The 17,950-nt window shown below is 43.0% G+C and overlaps 1 protein-coding gene across 50 annotated transcripts; it reads right to left on the reverse strand.

Moving 5' to 3' along the window:
• Window positions 1–4,359: 4,359 nt before the first annotated feature.
• On the reverse strand, window positions 4,360–15,582 carry LOC103633296 (cytosolic isocitrate dehydrogenase [NADP]). 50 transcript variants are annotated; one of them, XM_008655014.3, is made up of 13 exons: window positions 14,223–15,582; window positions 14,055–14,130; window positions 12,103–12,146; window positions 11,879–11,988; window positions 11,681–11,718; window positions 10,515–10,621; window positions 9,871–9,949; window positions 9,527–9,600; window positions 7,639–7,800; window positions 7,523–7,552; window positions 7,216–7,412; window positions 6,249–6,801; window positions 4,360–4,792 (listed from the first exon to the last, which is right to left on the reverse strand). In XM_008655014.3, the coding sequence occupies exons 1-7, from the start codon at window positions 14,469–14,471 to the stop codon at window positions 9,941–9,943; spliced, it is 633 nt and encodes a 210-aa protein (XP_008653236.1). In that variant the 5' UTR covers window positions 14,472–15,582; the 3' UTR covers window positions 4,360–4,792; window positions 6,249–6,801; window positions 7,216–7,412; window positions 7,523–7,552; window positions 7,639–7,800; window positions 9,527–9,600; window positions 9,871–9,940. The 50 variants fall into 50 exon arrangements, 49 of the variants coding, with proteins under 49 accessions (XP_008653236.1, XP_035817020.1, XP_035817019.1 ...); XM_035961127.1 differs by having other exon boundaries at window positions 4,360–4,835; window positions 6,249–6,271; window positions 6,391–6,801; window positions 7,216–7,406; window positions 7,523–7,878; XM_035961126.1 differs by having other exon boundaries at window positions 7,216–7,287; window positions 7,639–9,108.
• Between the last annotated feature and the right edge of the window lie 2,368 nt (window positions 15,583–17,950).

Here is a 17,950-nt window from a genome sequence, read left to right on the forward strand (position 1 = left end):
CTTTATTTGAGACAAGTGATGCCCAAGAAAATGGGGGTAAAATGACACAGCTATCACTTGCATTACTTGCCCTATGCGCAGAAGAATCTGACATAGCTATCACCCATGAAGATTTCCAGTTAACTTGTGGAACTGAACTTCATTTGAGACAAGACAATAATACCAGTGTTGAGCTTGCCACTCGGCCATGGCACATACGAGAACACGGGATGATCAAGTAAGAGCTGAACAGAATGCACTAATACAAAAGGCTGGCTTGCGTTCGCTTCCTTGCTCCACAGGAAGCATAACCGATATACAAATCGAGAAGTTCGCAATTTATGTTCCGTGGCATCGCACGGGCACTTACTGCATGTCACGCACACAGGACGATACATGCACCATGTGATAACAATTGTACTGCTACATGCACAGAAACACATATAAGCAGGTTTCAACACCAATTGGTGGGCAATGTGGTACTAAATTTATCTTGCAAAAATATTAAGACAGCCATATACGCCGTGTGAGGCCCATCTGCCGATTTGTGTTTGCGAGGCCCATCTATCGATTTGTGTTCTGCGAGGCCCATCTCCGTGAAACCCTGTCCCCGCCCGCGGCCTCCAGCCCTGCGCGGCTGCGCCCCCGCCCGCATGCTCGCCTTGCGCCGCCGCCCCCGCATGCTCGCCTTGCGCCGCCGCCCTCTTGTTCGCCTTCGTTGCGGTCGCGGCCTCCAGTGTCCAGCGCCACCGCCGCTCCACCACCGCCGCTCCATCTTCTATCCCGCCGGCAACCTCCAGCCCTGCGCCATCCCCATTTGTGCGGCCTCTACCGTCCCCACCCCCGCACAGTTCGTGCAACCGTCTCCCCCTCTTCAGTCCCCACGTCGTCCACTACTGCATGCTTCCTCCCCACGACCTCCACTTCCTCAGACACCTTATAGAGCTCGATGAAGATAAACCGGGAGCATGTGTGGACTCTATCTCGTCCGAGCACGCGTTTTCACCAGAGTCGGGTTCCTGTACCACGCCGCCGCGCCGGGCCTCTACAGTGTCCGAGCGCGCCTGCAGTGGACCGAGGGTGCGCTCAGCAGAGGCGAGGAGGGGCTTGCTCGGCCGACAACCGGGACTGCGCAGGCTACAAGGGGAGTAGTGAAGATCGACGGCGAGTTGCTCCACGACTGGTCTCTCCCGCTTGAGGAGTAAGGTAGTTTTTTTATTTAGAATCAAGACTAGTAGAGCGATTCTCTAGGCTGTTGCTTGCTTATTTTTCCATGCTTATTACTTTGTTTAGCATCCTCGTACTATATTTCCTTAGTCCTGTGCCCCTGTTTCTGAGTGGTGATATATAATGTTTGACTCTTTCATAAATTGTGTTTCATGCTTTAGTTTAGGTTACTAGATGTAGGAAAGGGGATATCTTGATTTTTAAGTCATTTTTACTAATTCGACTCACTCCTAGAGTTAGTTGGCTCGGTCAAGTCTTACCTTTTCAAACTGTGGAAGTGATCACTGCTCTTGATAGCTTGACCTGTCAAACTGTCTACTGGTATAAATCAACAATCTGAGTTAATGTTTCATGAGCTCACAATTGCAAAATCATGCGTGGATGTTGGAGGATTAGTCAGTAGTTCATCAGCAAGTAATTTAATTCGTAACGTTTATTTAGTACAGGACAGGTGGGGTGTTGTTACTAGCATGGGAAGGGAACCTTTTTATATAATCTAGCCTGCAACGAACAAGAATCGCTCTAGCTTAGATCCCCAATTATTTTGGAACACGATTAAATAGGGTTTTCTCCATGTCCTTTGCGGATGATACTATCTCCTATCATGTTCCTTGAATCCCCTAAATTTTTATGAGCTACATTTTTATGTTGTTGGAATATGTCGTTTCAGCAATGTACAGATTTTAAGGCTTCCAAGCCTCAATCTTACAGTTACCCCCTCAATGTAACTGAGCATTTGTTCATTTTCTTGGCAAATTTAGTGCTTCCGTGATCAGGATTTACTTGTATGACACTACTTCATGCAAGCAAGCTTAGCCTTATGTAAAGTGACCATTCAATTTTAGGAAATAATGCAGTAGTATGGTAACTATGGTTGGTGGTATTTGAGACATTGGGGTATGACAAGACTTGCCATCTTCTTATCCTTTTTTGCATGGCCGGTAACACATGGGTGAAGCAGTTTAACTTATCCTTTTAAAGCTATGTACAGATTTAAGGTCTCCCTAATTCCAAGCTTACAGTACGCCTTCAATGTAACAACATATATTTCATTTGCTTGGTAACTTGGCTGCTTACCGCGGTCAGGGTTACTTGTACTATTGCACTACTCCATGTCAGCAGACTTTTTTTTGGTAAAGCTGACCATTCAAAACTAGGCACCAATGCAATATATCATGATTGAACAATTTAAGCTATCCAGTTTTATTTGCTTTCAACGCCATACTTAAACTACGTGCTTTCCTGGAAATCTGGTGTATGGCCTTTGGATCCAGCAACCAATTGTCCTAAAATCTAATGCATGGTCTTTGGAGTATCATTTTCGTTGTTTCTTAGTGGTAACTTGGCTGCTTACCGCGGTCAGGGTTACTTGTACTGTTGCACTACTCCATATCAGCAGACTTTGTTTGGTAAGAAGCTGACCATTCAAAACTAGGCACCAATGCAATATATCATGATTGAACAATTTAAGTTATCCGGTTTTATTTGCTTTCAACGCCATACTTAAACTACGTGCTTTCCTGGTCAGTTTGTGTTTATTTCAAATATTTGTTTATTACTGAGCTAGCAAATAGCAATGATTAGTTTCTCAAAACATGTAGTGTGTTGTGTTGCTGCATCAGAATTGAGAATGATCTTTGAATATGTTCATATAGTTGTCACCTACTTACCATTGTGTTTTCTTAGAGTTAATATTTGCTTCTCTACTTACCATTTTGTTTTTCTCAGAGTTAATCCCAAGCAGTGCAGACTCTCAAGCATCAGTGTTGCCTTTTTCTTCTTGTGCCCACAAGTATGGAGCATCTGTCTTTTACAACCTCGTGTTGCTTCCAGTATACTGTCTTTCCATGAATTATGTCTACCTTTGAATTTTGGAAATTATAGAGTAATATACTTTATTGCTGATCCCAGACATCTAGGTGGTCCATTTATGGATATGTAGTTCTTTGCTTGGCACACAATCTTCCTTGTACTGTTTACTAAATTTAGGTGGACAAACAAAATGCTTCTGTAGTTTTCTTTGTCCATTAGCAAAATAACAAGTATTATCAGCTTTGATGAATGTTAAATATTGATGAGAAAAACTATGAAACATCTTATTATGTAACCTAATCTAAGATTATTATGGGAGCGAGTGGGATTGTCATTGATTCAGTAACCTTAATATGATGTTCTCTTCGACTTGCCTTTCTGCTCACCTGGTCAGTTTGTGTTTATTTCAAATATTTTGTTCATTACCGAGCTAGCAAATAGCAATGATTGGTTTCTCAAAACATGTAGTGTGTTGTGTCGCTGCATCCGAATTGAGAAGGATCTTTGAATATGTTCCTATAGTTGTTACGTACTTACCATTGTGTTTTCTCATCAACATTTAACATTGTATAGCAGTTTTGTCATCATTGTATAGCAGTTCTGTCATCTTAGTTTGGCGTTGCTATGAAAATTCTGATAGAGAATACCAGTTTCTTTTCTCAGAATGTGAATACTTATGTTTTCTATAATAATCATGGGTCGTTGTGACTATCCAGGGAAATTCGGAATTGTGTTCGCCTCAATTTCTGTACCCATCTTTGCAGCTCTGTATTGTCCAACAAAACTTTGGTTAGTGCTTTCATGCTTTCATTTTGTGTTCTTAATACTATTTCTTTTATTATATTGAATATTTGAATGACTTGTTCTACTATTACAGTTTGAACATGTTTTGTTATGTCATGTCTATTACCAAATTGTAAAAGCAAATGAATTGTATTGAGAACAAATTTAAATTAAAATTCCAACTAATATATATGGACATGACAAATTTGTGTGTATTAGGGGTATTTATTGGGGTATGAAGTTTATATACAAGCATGCTTCCGGTATATAGAGGTTGATGCTAAATGATAGTTGAAAGGATTAGCTGGTAGTATGCTTTCTGTACGGTGCACTTGCACCTGTGCAACTTCATTCTTCTTCGCTTCTCTTAATTCTTCTTTCTATGTCTACAGTTCAATACAAAGCGAAACACCCTTAAGTGAGACTAGGTGTGTGCTCGTGCGTTGCCACGAGAGTTAAAGATTAGTATAAAATATAGATATGGAACGATAAACATCACTATGATATTCAAAATTCATATGATAAAATATCACGTAACACTAATATCATGAACTGATGTCGAATAAACATTATGAGAAGTCGAACAACCATGCTAAAATATTTATTCACAAGTACGACCAAGTACAGTTCAAGGAACAAATAACAATCTTTTCTCATGAAATGAAATAAAAAGGGGCAACACATACAGACACCTGACCGGACTTCAGAAGCTAGCTCCAGCTTAAACCAGCTATAGAACTCCCCACCTTTCATCATGCTGATCATCAGGCTTTATCTGAGATGTCATACAGACACATACAGATTTTTCTCTGGTTTCTATTGATGCAGAACCTTCTCATCTGCATGTCATCTGGCTTGACATGTTGCATAGGCTTCTCCAATCCATAAGAATGAAGTATAAACGCTATTGTTTGGTGCACTGCCAACCTTTGCTTTGCTGGAATTAAGTCCTATGAAAGCTACATCTACTTTTATCTGAGATGGCCTTGTTCTGGAAATAACGAACACGTCAGCATGACGTTCAGTAAATGATACTGTGGAATATAAATTGAAAAATCTTCAGTTGCTTTCCAGCCATATAAAAAGAAAAATAGAAAACTGATTGTAGAAAGTGAAGGTATTGATATTTATTTTTATCTAATCTATATTATTATCATATTAAACAATACATTGTTTCGTTTTTCTTATCCAAATCTAGGTAGCACTGATCCATTCCATAGAAAATGGTGCATTACTTTGTACAGGTGAAACTAGAAGAACGTATGAAGCTAGACTTGTTGCAATTTATAGACATGTAAGAGAGGATGGAGTTGAGGGACAACCTATTTCTGTTTCAACAGAACAATTTGCAGTAAGTCAAATCACCTCTTGTACTATAATCTTGCAACTGTTTCTTTCTCTCTCTTTTCTAAGAATAACTATTGCATTAGCATATTTTACTAACTTGTATAAATTGTTATTTTCAAGAGATTTTATGTACCGTTTCTTTACAAACAATGCTAATGCCACATCCACAATCTTGCAGAACTTTGAATGGCAACCAGTTATCTGGATCTTTGCCTGATGAGATTGGTTACCAGATGAACTTTAACAGATTAGAAATAAAATATAACAACATATCAGGCCCATACCTAACACTTTTGCCAACTTAACAAGAATTAAACATAAAGGCTAACACCTACGGATTTTTGACTAAGAACTGGTCTCCACCATAGATCCAAGAATGTGATATATGGCAAGAAAACATATGTGTAATGAGGTGTATGAGCCTCTGGTTGAAGATAAATGGCCACACAACCCCCATTTTTGTCGAAAATAGCCATGAACTATATGCGCACTGATAGGAATACAAGATAGTGAAACAGATTTCAGATACAAAAATAAACGACAATGTTTCCTTCTAAGAAAAATAGTGAGCAAATGTGGAACATGCATATTTTCTAATTAGAAGGCTAACACCTACGGATTTTTGACCAAGAACTGGTCTCCACCATAGATCCAAGAATGTGATATATGGCAAGAAAACATATGTGTAGTGAGGTGTATGAGCCTCTGGTTGAAGATAAATGGCCACACAACCCCCATTTTTGTCGAAAATAGCCATGAACTATATGCGCACTGATAGGAATACAAGATAGTGAAACAGATTTCAGATACAAAAATAAACGACAATGTTTCCTTCTAAGAAAAATAGTGAGCAAATGTGGTTGAAGACATCATTTAAGTCGGTATGTTAAACTATATGCGCACTGATAGGAATACAAGATAGTGAAACAGATTTCAGATACAAAAATAAACGACAATGTTTCCTTCTAAGAAAAATAGTGAGCAAATGTGGAACATGCATAATTTCTAATTAGTAGGCTCCGTGTCTTGATGAATGATATATGGCGCTAATCAACAAAAGCAAGACATGGTGTTCAATGAGACTTCTTCAGAACATTCACCTTAATATACTTCTTGCGTTATCCTATGCAGCACAGTGTTGGAAGTAGAGATGGCAATTTGTCCAAAGCAGAAATCTCCATAAACCCTAGAACAAGCAAACACATTGAAGTGCACAGAGAGAGTAGAAGGCAAAGTGCGCACCTGCACTCCAAAAACCAGGGCACCAGCAAAAACGCCAGAGAGAGTCTCGATGCCAAAGAGGTTCCATCAATGAGGGAGTCAGCATGACCAGAGCACCCCAAGGAATCATCTCCTTGATGGAAGAAGCATCAGTGCAAATCTTCACATAGGTTGCATAGTCAGGCTTGCTTGTTCACTCCATCAACCCAAGAATGGTGTTGAACTGCCTGCGAACCTCCTCCACCATCTTTAGGGCGACACTTCCAACACTCTTCATGGTCATGACAGAGAACCAGTACAAAAACATGTCTCCAACAATCAAACCAATGAAAACCTTCAGGAGAGAACATCGACAACCTTCACTCCAGCTCTGCTAACGAAGGCACCAAACAGCACCAGGGACACAAGAGCACCTGAACCAATGGCAAATCCCTGCAAAAGGAAACAGATGAATTAAGTTACCAGAGGCGTACAATAGTTCTTTTGTTGCAGATTATCTACTATTCCCTCAATTCCAAATTATAAGATGTTTTGGCTCTTCAAGATAGGTAGCTTTTGCCATGCATTTGAATATATATTATGTCTAGGTACATAACAAAAACAACGCATATACCAAAACGTCTAATAGTAGTTTGGAATAGAGGGAGTACTACATAGAGATAAAGATGAATTAGGTTACCAGACGAGTACAATGGTTCTTTTGTTGTATATTATCCGCTACTACTACTTCATTAGTTCATTCTCATATGTTAAAATATTAAGAAATACATACCCTACCAATAGTGCCAATGATGGCAGTGACAAATGAACACATTGAGCCAACAAATGGATAAAAAGCATGTCTACCTTTCTAATAGCAACAGTTGTGTTGTCAGCAGCACCAAGAGCATAAGTTCTCTCAGATTTTGTGGCTCATTCCTGCCATCTCAACAATACCACCAGCATTGTCACTGATTGGACCATCTCAGCAATATCATAGTGATGTTTGACCTTGACAGTGAATCAGTTAATTCTAGCAGAGCTGCTTTATGGAGCCTCTGATGCTAATGATATGGCAAGTCATTGGAAATTTGGATTGGATAAAAAATAATCTATTTAGATTAAACAAATTCAAGCCCAAGAAATATATGCACATCCTGAATTACAACCTCACCTTAAGCATATCTTGTACATGCCGACCATCCTGCATTGCATATATCACGGCAAATCGATTGGAATGAAATAAAAAATCAATGGAAGCATGCAGGGAGAGGGCTCGGACTGGATCACCTTGTACATGTTGATCTTGGTGATCTGGTAGGAGACATCGCGCCAGGTGGTCTTGGCGACATTGTCGCTACTTCCTCTCCTCCCTTCTTTAGAGCAGCAGCACACCACCTCACTCGATGTTCTTGATGGAGCACGTGAGCGACACCCGCCCTGTGGACCCACCTATGTCGCGCATGTCGAAGGTGACGGCGATGTAACCCCGCAGCGCAATGCCCTCCGCCATCCCCCTCAATATTAGTACTAAAATATTTGACAACTAATATCCTGATGTGAATTGAGTAGCGGATTTCTCACTCTAAAATGAAGATACAATACTAAAAGCATTTAATAAATAATATTGGGAAAACATATGTTTTTGAAAGGCTGCAAGTTAATGTAAAAGGATAATTTATGATTGTAAGATGTCCAAAAACCGAGAAAGGAAACATTGCATTTAATCTGGACTTACAAGTACCCAAATTTAGGTATGACACTCAAATCTGGAACAACCCAAACTATAGTTTCTTAGACTCCTGGTAACATGTAAAAGGATGGTTTACTCAACACGTCTTGATTTGAGTTTAAACATGATGTTGATTGTGTGGTGCTTGTCCTTGAATGAATATAATGAAGTAATTGTTGTTTCAGTTATCAGTGAAAATGATCTCCACAGAATGAAAGAAGACTACCTATAAAATTTTAAATGTAATGTTTTTCGATATTTTTTTAAATATAAATATTTCCAGATAAATGGACCAGTTGCATCCAACTATTTGGCAGCTATAGGCTGCAATAGAAGAGGAGTCAGTGTAAAAACGAGCTTTTTGTTGCACACGGAGCAAATTCGTTCTTATCTATGTGATGCCCTGAACTTTGATATACTACCTATCTCAACTAAAAGCATAAGCCATTTGGCAAATACAAACACTTTTATTCAAAATATTCTTCTTTTAACCTTAGGTTTGTACTCACCAATGCCTACACTTTTAATCAAGGTTATTAAAACGACGAAACGTTGAAACGCTCATGGGTAAGTTTTAACTTTTAAACGGTTTAAACAAAGTTTAAATGTAGTTTTAAACAACATAGGGAAATTTCAATATATCATAATTTCAGGCAATTATATCAAGTCAAATACCAAACAGTGGGACAGTCAGTCTCTGTACTCTGTAGTCCTGCCGCAGTGGGACAGCAGAGGCGGGGCTGGAGGGGCTGGCAGCCGGACAGGCGGCGCAGGAGGGAGGACGGCCTGGAGCGCGGCGGCCTGGAGCGGTGGCACGCAGAGGCTCTGAGGCGGGGCTGGAGGACGGCCTTGAGAGCAGCGGCCTGGAGCGGCCTGGAGAGCAGCGGCCTGGAGGGAGGACGGCCTGGAGAGCAGCTGACTGGAGCGGCGGCGGCCTGGAGCAGCGGCACGCAGAGGCGGGCCTGGCGGCGCCGGACGGGCGGCGCAGGAGGGTTGGAGCAGCGGCGGCCTGGAGGCTGGAGCGCGCCCTGGAGTGCGACGGCTGGTGAGAACGCGAGTTACTAATTGGGCTGGTGAAAGTGCGGCTTGTAGCGGCGGTCTGGGTGGGCTGGGCGGGAGTTTCTAATTGGGCTGGGCCAATTACTAGCAGCAGACGCATTAAACGCGGCGTTTCACTCTATACCGCGTTTAAACGTCAAAACGCGACGTTTAAACGACGTTAAACAACGTTTTACGACGAATCGTAAAACGTTTTGTCGTTTCACTTCCTGTCAGCGTTTTATAGTTTAAACGACGTTTAAACGTCGTTTTAACGTCGTTTTAATAAGCATGCTTTTAATGATTGTTCTCAATAACAGAAGTTGTAATAGCTGTTAAATTCTTTTGCCCTCATCTACCTCAAATTCTGAAAAGAGAGAACATGAGCGAAAAGGTTGTTACACTCACAGCTTTAGAAGTGTTTGTATGTTGTTGTATTCAGCAGGATGGAGCTTCCACTGAAGTTGTTATTATCAGCCTGACTATAAGTACACAGATACATAGATATGAGAAATATTTGTCATAGATAACAAAAAAGTCTAATCTATACAGAATAAACAAAAAAAATCAAAGACAAAGGCCTGGATCATTATCTCCTTAGCATGCCATTAGATTTACATAAGCAAGTGAAGTGTACTCATGAAATTGGTGTATATTACTTAAATTTCTTAAACATCTAGAGCCAGAGGAACCTCAAGATATCATGAACAAGTACAAATCCTTAACATTGTGCTGCAGAAAAATGTACTTACAGTCAAGATAGCAAGAAGACTACGTGTATCTACTAATTCTGGTGGAAGAGGCCCAGATCAATTATTGTTATCAACAAGGCTGCAAGTTCACAGCACAAGACATGTCAACTTACAAGTCATCTGCAACTTGCAAAATAGAAAATATTAGAAAAAGTTGAGGTCTACTTACAAATGAAGGAGTTAAGGCAAGTTGGACAACTCAGATGGGATTTGTAATGAGTTATTATTCATGTGACTAAAAGGTAAAATTGGAACCAGAATTATTTACTAATTTTACAAATCAGAAGCATCAGGGATGGGCAGAAAATAAAGATACTCGACACTAACAGATGTTTAATTCTTGTTAAGTTGGCAAAAGTGTTAGGTATGGGCCTGATATGTTGTTATATTTTATTTCTAATCTGTTAAAGTTCATCTGGTAACCAATCTCATCAGGCAAAGATCCAGATAACTGGTTGCCATTCAAAGTTCTGCAAGATTGTGGATGTGGCATTAGCATTGTTTGTAAAGAAACGGTACATAAAATCTCTTGAAAATAACAATTTATACAAGTTAGTAAAATATGCTAATGCAATAGTTATTCTTAGAAAAGAGAGAGAAAGAAACAATTGCAAGATTATAGTACAAGAGGTGATTTGACTTACTGCAAATTGTTCTGTTGAAACAGAAATAGGTTGTCCCTCAACTCCATCCTCTCTTACATGTCTATAAATTGCAACAAGTCTAGCTTCATACGTTCTTCTAGTTTCACCTGTACAAAAAGTTGGTTCGGTTAAAAGATGACATTAAATTCAATTATTCAATGCATAGAAGGGCACAAAAATTGGGTAAACATTCATATAGGTTGCTTGTTCACTGGGGTGCGAGCTTAATCAGCCACCATGGATGGTAAGGGCAAGCCTTCTCTCTTTGTGTTCCCACTTTGTTACTTATATATAGGGATGAAAATGGGATGGTTCCTAATACATGTCTACACCGAAAAGACTACATGGTTAATCCATAAATGAATCCAGAGTTCCAAACATTTAATATATGTACCATATTGGAATCCAAATAGTCAAAGTTGGATTTCTTGTTACAACGTGCAACTACTAATCATGCATTTTACCACCAAGTAATATAGAAATACTCAACAATTCACAAATAAATAGGTTCATACAACTTGCCAGTTAGCGATTACACATTGGATTTGACTATGTAGATCGGGGTAGTGCAGGATAAATTAGGATACTATCAATCTAAGATCAAAGGGGTTTCCATTACACTTCATATTGAACTCGACGTGGACATTTGTTTAGCACATGGAAGCAATAATCGAGAGTTTTACCGGTGAGGTCGAAGGTGCTCCCGCTGGATCGACATGCTGGAGAGTGGAGAACGAGCTCGCTGCCATCAATGCTGCAACGTTTGGGGCGACAACTATGGAGGGAGGAGCGAGAGCTAGGGTTGCTCGGGGGGCAGCTGCAGCTGTGGCCCACACGCGACACGGTGCGGGAGGCGCGAGCGGTGGGTAGCCGGCTGCGTCTGTGGCGCGGCGGCGACGGCGGGGGCAGGAGGCAGAGCGACGACGACTGCGAACGCGGAGGGGGGAGGGAGAGCTAGGGTTGCTTGGGGGTTGTGGGGCAGGGGGTGATTCACACGGGCGACGGACGTCGAAAACGTACGCATGACGAACGGTGCAGATTAACGGGCGTGGACGACGTAGATTAACGGGAGGCAGAACCAGAGGAGGCAGGCTACCCCCTTACAGCCTTAATATAGTAGTATAGATTAAGAGTACATATTGCATCTACACAAGAATCAAATGTACCTGGAGTAATGGTCGCACACTTAATAGCCACATTGTACCTGCAAAACATTGGGTTACATCTGAGTAATATAGAACAACAATGTTACAGGTACAGGTAGAATAACATGGCATGACCTTGATTTCGACAAAATTCATAAGAATCTTGTGATACAAGCACACCCTTTGCATCAAACTCAAAATACTTAAACAAACTCTTACTTGAGAGTAGCCTCTGCAGCCTCCACTGTGACCTTGTCATCAGTTGCTTCACCGTGCAGTATCCCCAAATCATAGTACTTGATGTCCAGGTCCAGAAATGGGAAGATAAGCTGAAAAAATATGTTGTCATCATCTAGCCTAAATGCCTAATGAAATCAGGCAAAAAATAGGAGCAAGTAAAGCAGTTTAATCTGACGACTCGGAACACATGAGGTATTCATTACCTTGTCCTTGATAGACTGCCAGAATACCCTGGTCATCTCATCGCCTATAATAGGACAATGGCACAAGGTATCAGCTACAGTGTGTTTAAGAAAATTAGTTTAGGTTTGTACATTTCAGGTTGGAAAATAAAAAATACAAACTTATCACTACAATGGAATATTCTTGTTTTTTATTTAAAGATGGGAGAGTGCTATCTTGTTTGTTTATTTTTTCTAATTGCAACATGAAGAAGTCAGAACATGGGTCAATATTCAATACAAGCAGAGAAAATGATGACTGACCACAAAGCATGACTATTTATTGCATCCAAAAACCACAAAAGTTGCAGCTTAAGTATATATAACTAAGTGAGATGAAATATTATACATCCACCAAAACTATTCCACTACCGGTGCACCACCAGGCACTCAGGCAGAGGCGAAGCTACATACAATATAATTTAGGGGTGCACTGCACCACTTAAAAATAAAAAACAGTGAATTTAACTGTAATTTCACCATGTATGCAGTCCTTATAGTACAAGTACATGAACCAACAAGGCAAACATACACTCCTCCAATTTACTGTAGCTTCCCCACTGCCACCAGGGAAGTACTGGTGACCGGTGACATCTAAACCACCTCCTTTTTCTCCATTTTACGCAAACTTCGCCTAATTTTGTTTTTTTTTCAATTTTAGACAGGCTTCGTCTAAATTTCTACACATTCATCCGTAGTTAGATCATCCGTGCACCCGCTTGTATACCTGAATTTAATCTCAAACAACAGGGAGGCGAACGGCAAGAAGTCGCCTCCCGCGCTTCCGCGGACATGCGCCGCGGCGACTCGACTACAGATTACACAAAGGTTCCTCGCCAAAAACCTCAGTTAGCGTCTTCGTGAACCCAACCACCAAAACTTGACCAGACAAATCAGAGGGAGCACAAGGATAGCAGCGCAACAAGATTCAACCGTACAGATCTCGGCGCACCCCAAAACCCGGCTTTAAATTTAAAAATTCAGCAGTGCGACGCGAAGGTGCGATTGATTTATGATCGGCAAGCGATGGGATCTCACCGTCCATCTCGATGATTGGGTTGGAGACCTTGATCTTCTCGAACGCCATGGCGGCAGTTGCGGAGTCGCAGCTTTGCCTCGGGGATCGGGAAGGAGCAGGCACCGGCTGCGACGGCGCTTGTGGTGGAAGGTGGAAGAGAGACGACAGGCAGGGGAAGAAAGGAGTGTGGGTTGCTCGAGGAGGCAGCTGTAGCTGTGGCCCACACGCGACGCGGTGGGGGAGGCGCGAGTGGTGGGTGGCCGGCTGCGTCTGCGGCGACGGCGGGGGCGGAAGGCAGAGCGACGATGGCTGTAGGACGCGGAGGGGGAGGGAGAGCTAGGGTTGCTTGGGGGTTGTGGGGCAGGGAGTGATTCACGGGGGCGACGGTCGAAAACGTACGCATGACGGACGGTGCAGATTAACGCGCGTGGACGGCGTAGATTAACGGGAGGCAGAACCAGAGGAGGCAGGCTACCCTTAGAGCCTTAATATAGTAGTATAGCTACATGTCAGTAGATGGCGCTTCCTTTGTAGTTTGTGGCGTTCCATCTGCATATATATTTTTATCCGAAGAACCAAAGAACCGCCTTCCTCTCAAGATCTAGAGTCCCATATAGGAATGTAAAAAATGTTATAGGAAATCCACAGGATTCACATTGTTCCCACAGACACTTGCTGCGTGGCCGCCTGCGCTGCGTTGCAGACTTGCAGTTGCAGACGGACTCGAAACTGCGACCAGGATGAACCGACAGAGACGTTCACTAATTTCAGAAACTGATGAAGTGCAGAACAGCAATGAGTAAAGATGATGCAAGCAAAGCAAGTGACAATTTCAGACAAGATATGAACTGAATGTCGTAGATAAGACAAACCAGTGCATATCCTCCAAATCAGATGGCCTCATCAGGAACCATACCATGGATTCGGTGCCTGCACGAGCTCCCTGTTTGACGGAACCAGTGGTCCGCTCGGCCACCTGTTTTCCGAGCTGCCTGCGAAACCGTTGGCCACTGAGACAAGTTGACATGAACGCACGGCACCTCAACACACGTATATAATCAAGCTTCTGCTCGGCTCACTCTACATGCGCACTGACGTTCTTGAGAGTCCAGGCAGAGTCGTAGTTTCTTCGGAACGCAGGGAAAAAAAAGAGGATGAGGTTTGCGGTGGCGAACAAGGCGTACATTGCGGTGACGCTGGGCGCCGCCATCGAGCTCAAGGAGCAGGTGGCCAAGCCTTGCTCCTCGGCCGCGAAGCGGGGCGCGTTGCGGTTGTCGGCGGCCGGCAAGATCGGCGGCGGCGGCGGCGCCGAGGAGTCGCTAAGGATGATCATGTTCCTCAGCTGCTGGGGACCGAGCTAAGCTCTGAAGCCGCGGCAGAGGTGGCTAGTGCCGCAGGGCAGGTCTACAACTGACTGTGCCTTGGAGGTTGCTAAGTGGCCGACAACACCTGCTACTGTTCTCGGCTTCTCACTGAGCTCCGAGACTCCTCTACGGAACCTCGTGTTCATGGATTGGATGGATGCTCGTCTGAAGCTACAAAAGCTAAAATCTGACATGTAAATTTGTTCGAAAGATAAACAAACGGCTACGTACGTATGTGCGCTTCTTTCAGTTGCTGTTTGGCTGTCCTGGCTGATCCTCATATTGAGCCTTGACAGCACGGTAGACTACGAGACAAGCTCGTCTAGGATTGAATTGAATCGCTTGTTCATCTCTGGTTTCTCGCTGGGCACGGTGGTACAGTACGAGTAGCTAGCAAAGGATCAAAGCAGGAAGCAACCCCGTACGGTATATGAACAGAATTGCAGAAACTTATGCGTATGACCTAGTCAAGTCTCAACATGAGGATCAGAGGATGTATCGAAAACAACAAAAGAACGAGAAAGAGAATCAAGTTAACAGTCACAAATCCCAAGATAATATACTAGTATTATCATGTCATCACTCGAGTACGACCAATTATCGGTGTCAACCATCACCATAATTTAGTCTGAACACTGCAAAAAAGAGAGAAAAGGAGAGGTGGAGAAGTGGACAAGAGTACATGCATCCGCATCCAAAGCGACAAAGCAGGAGGTGCCCCACTGCCACTCGATGGAAAACGATGAGTCACCATGGCCCCTCTCGGGATAAGCCTCGACACCTGTGGTGGTCTCACTCAAGCTGGTACGAACAGATAAGGAATCATCTCGTGCTTTCCATCCGGTTTCTCTCCCTTGTTCTCTCACACGAACCCACGACATTGCAGAGCTCTACTACTTGTTTGTTGAGGGCAAGATTCATCGTTAGCAACAATAGAATTCAGCAGAATAACCTTAGTAGTTAGTCCTTGAACTCTCGCCAGTCGCAACATGTTCCAATGTTTCATGTATCCCTGAAGCTGTCCATAGAAACCATCCAAGTTTCTTCATCTATAGGCTAAGTTTGCCCCTAGGCCACGTCTAGCCGTGGGAGATCTAGGATGAATCAAGCATGTGATAAATTTTTCCCGTTGCATCTTGCTATTACACGGGCTAGTAATTTTGAAAGTCGTCGGTGTTATGAATTCTTAGGTATAAATCTGCACCAAAACTAATTAAAAATTTCTATCTTCGTTCTTTCACGTGGTCACATAAAATAGGACTCGATAGACATTGTCTTGTCTTTAAAATGGTGTGTTTTATAGCTGAGTTTGTTAGGTGGTCTGAGTAGCACTCCTCAGGTCCTGGGTTCGACTCCCCGTGAGAGCGAATTTCAGGCTGTGGTTAAAAAAATCCCCTCATCTATCTCACGCCAAAGCACAGGTCTAAGGCTCAGCCCCGGTCGTGATCGTTCTCGCATGGGCTTCGATGCCGTTGTGTATGGGTGGGGCAGGGGTTCGGGAGTTTTCTCGACCTGTGTGAGAAGGTCTTCTTCTTAATACAATGCCCGGGGGCTATCTTACCCCCGCAGGTCGAGTTTTTTTTAAAATGGTGTGTTTTACTAGCTTTATTCATCTATAATGAACTTTAGTTACCAATTACTACCTCCGTCTCAAAATATAATTCGTTTTAGACTAATCATATATTCATTAAGTAACATATGAATATAATTTCCATGTATGTTTATATTCATTATCATTTGAATGAATGTGTGAAAGCATCTAGACCCCTGGTTGGTTTTAGTGATTAATGACAACGTAATATTATATGTGACTAATGTATGTTCTGCAGAGACAAATGGTAAGTTAGGTCGCATGACAGGTATAAGTACTACAACGGTGAAAACAATCCCGGAGATAAGAACTCGAAGCGACGGCTAAAACGACGAAACAAAAGGCAAAGGTCTACGGAGTCCGAGTGTCAAGGAGATGTGGACACTCGCGATTTAGTTAGGTCTTTTATCCTCTTTTAGCCGTACTATAAAGAGGGGTTGTCGATGAGTAGTTTGACCAAGAGAGTTCTAGTGTAGTGTTGGTACACAATCACACTCACATACAGTGCTAGGTGTCACTCTAGAACTCACTCACAAGTTAGAATGAAAACCGATTTGAAAATCGGCTGAAAAACAAGAGTTAGTGTTTCTGGCCCTGGGGCACCGGACTGTCCGGTGTGCACCGGATTGTCCGGTCCACCCTCTGCCAGGTGGGGCCAGGCTGGTCCGGGGCAGAGGCATTCCTTCCGCAGAAACCCGAGAGCGCAGGTTTCAGAGTTGAATTTTAGTGGCGCACCGGACATCGCACCGGACTGTCCGGTGTGCACCGGACAGTGACTGTTCACTGTCCGGTGTGCCATGAGTCCAACGGCTAGCTGTCAGAACTAGCCGTTGGAAACGACCGTTGGCGCACCGGTGGCGCACCGTTGGCACACCGGTGGCGCACCGGACTGTCTGGTGCGCCATTGCGCAGTGAGATGCCTGTAACGGCTAGTTGGTGGGTGGGGGCTATTTATACCCCTTCCACCCACCATATTCAATGTCTTGCACTCCACATTTATTCCAGCACATTGCTAGAGCATTGCAAGCACCAAAAGCCTAGTGAGGAGATTAGAGAATCTTAATCTGCGTTTGTTCCTCATTAGCGCTAGCGAGAGCCACCTCTAGAGCACACACCACTTGCATTAGGCTTCTCTTGGTCAAGCGAAAGTCTACGACTTGTTACTCTTGGTGATCGGCATCACCTAGACGGCTTGGTGGCGTTTGGAGCTCGATGATCACCGTGAAGATCTTGTTGGTGACCCGACTCAAGTTTGTAAGCGGTCTCGAGGGATCCACCGCGCCGGAGTGGCAAAGGATCATCTCGTAGTGAGCACTTGGTTCTTGCGAGGACCAAGGGGGAGCGATACCCTTGCGCGGGTGCTCCAACGAGGACTAGTGGAGAGTGCCGACTCTTCGATACCTCGGGAAAAATTGGAGGAGTCTTCTAAACCTTGCTTTACATTCCGCACTTAATTCAAGCACTTTACATTGTGTATTTGTTTAGCAAGTATTTGAAGTATTGTCTTAGCATTGTTGCATTTCTAGTATTATATTCTTAGTGCTAGTAGTTGGGGTGAAGTTGGGCTCTTGCTTAGCTCTTGCTTAGGTTTTAATTAGTGTTGATTATTAGAAAAGCCCAATTCACCCCCTCTTGGGCATCGTGATCCTTTCAATTGGTATCAAAGCCTTGTTGCTCGTAGATTAGCTTAACCGCTAGAGTTACGATGTCCGGCGGGGATGAACCTCCTCCCGTTTTTGATGGTGACGATTTTCCTTATTGGAAAATTCGTATGGAAGCATACTTAGAGGCTATAGACATTGGTGTCTATAAAGCCGCCACACAAGGATTCCCCGAACCTAGAGATCCCACAAATCT

This window comes from Zea mays, chromosome 7 (genome assembly GCF_902167145.1).
Source record: "Zea mays cultivar B73 chromosome 7, Zm-B73-REFERENCE-NAM-5.0, whole genome shotgun sequence".
In the NCBI taxonomy this organism is placed as follows: domain Eukaryota; kingdom Viridiplantae; phylum Streptophyta; class Magnoliopsida; order Poales; family Poaceae; genus Zea; species Zea mays.